Below are 1364 nucleotides of genomic sequence, written 5' to 3'. Positions count from 1 at the left end.
CCCATCCTCACAGCCCCTCCCCTCTGGCCCAGAGGGACACTCATACTCAGCGAGGTCCTCCTCAGGGGACCGAGGGCTCACCCTAGACTCTGTGGGGTAACAGGTCTTCAGATGGGGAGGGCACACCCGGTTGCGCCGCTGCAGCTCTGCGATCCGGTTCCAGTCGTCCAGCTGCTCAGGCTCGTCCTGGCAGCTGCTCATGTAGAAACTGCTCCTTCCTGAGGCAGCAAGCAGGGAGGCTGATCAGGTGGGGCTCTTGGCAGCTTCTACTGCCACCACTCCTCCCCCTCCCCCCAAATGGGTGTCACTCCCAACCCACCAATATGGACACTACCTGGGGAGGCTGATAGAGACCCTAGGGAAAGGCTGTGACTCAACCTCATTCACCCGCCAAAGGGTGGTGCCCAAAGCCCCAAAACTAACTGGGGCCAGGATCTGAGACTCGAGCAAAACCCTCCAAGTGGGCTATGAGGTGAGTTGGCACAAAGGCTAGCTTGGCCCTTCCAGCAGTCAGTCCATCGTCACCTGAGAAGGGACATGGAATGCTCCACAGCACCTAGAGCTGTCACATTGTGCGGTTACCCTGAGATGACCCCTGGTGAGCATGTCTGCATCTCGGGCTGAACACTCCAGCCCCAAGAAGACAGGGAAGCCTTAAGACCACAGAGAGGAAGAGGGTGCTAGAAGAAGCAAGGTAGCTAGCCCTGGGTTTTTACAAGCATCTCGTCTCTCCCCTGTGTGAGATCTACCTGCTGGGTAACTCCTGGTTATCCCAGGTTTCTCACCTGAAGGTGCCCCACTGGACACCCTGGCCTGGGAGTGTCGAGCTGAGCTGCGCGTGGTTGGCCGGTAGCCAGGCAGACTGAGCAGTGCCGAGTTGCCCTCACTGGCAGAGCTCAGGCAGGGCAGAGACTGGGTGTCAGAGGTGGTCCGCAGGCTGGCCTGGGGTGCAGGGGCTGACTGTGTGCTATGGAATGATGAGTTGGCGCTGTCAGGCTCCTCCACATCCAGCTTCTGGAAGAGAAGATGGAGCTACTGCAGTGGGCAGGGCGGGGGGGCCCCAGAAGCTCCTGTGATCCCACGTCCCCGTGCTGCTAAGCAAGGAGCCTTAATGTATACGTCACAAGGGGCTTAACTGTCAGGACTCGCCTGTCCTTTCCCCATATGTCTAGTAAAACAGCAGACACAGAAAAATGGGCTGGCTCAGGGCAGGTCGCAGCAGCGCTGGAGCTGAACAAAAGCCATGTCTCCTGAGCAATAGTCAGCCAGCTTGCCCACAGCTTCCACCCACCTCCCCCTCAGAGCAAGGGCACTGAACACCTCCCTCTCCAAGCTTCTGCAGCTTCCTGCTCACAGAGAACACT

General features: G+C 58.7%; 1 protein-coding gene across 8 annotated transcripts in view; it reads right to left on the bottom strand.

Annotated features, from left to right (window-relative positions):
• NUMA1 (nuclear mitotic apparatus protein 1) overlaps positions 1-1364 on the bottom strand; it is a 57786-nt gene that overhangs the window by 1570 nt on the left and 54852 nt on the right. For all 8 annotated transcript variants that reach the window (XM_045293159.1, XM_045293162.1, XM_045293161.1 and 5 more), the window contains 2 exons: positions 786-1014; positions 82-218 (listed from right to left, as the gene is read on the bottom strand). In XM_045293159.1, coding sequence (XP_045149094.1) covers positions 82-218; positions 786-1014 — 366 coding nt within the window. The remainder of the gene's footprint in view (positions 1-81; positions 219-785; positions 1015-1364) is intronic.

Source organism: Echinops telfairi, unplaced genomic scaffold (assembly GCF_000313985.2).
Source record: "Echinops telfairi isolate 266 unplaced genomic scaffold, ASM31398v2 ScPeMD7_1713;HRSCAF=2227, whole genome shotgun sequence".
NCBI lineage: Eukaryota > Metazoa > Chordata > Mammalia > Afrosoricida > Tenrecidae > Echinops > Echinops telfairi.
Note: the sequence above shows the minus strand (reverse complement) of the source record. Positions and strands in the feature narration are given on the sequence as shown.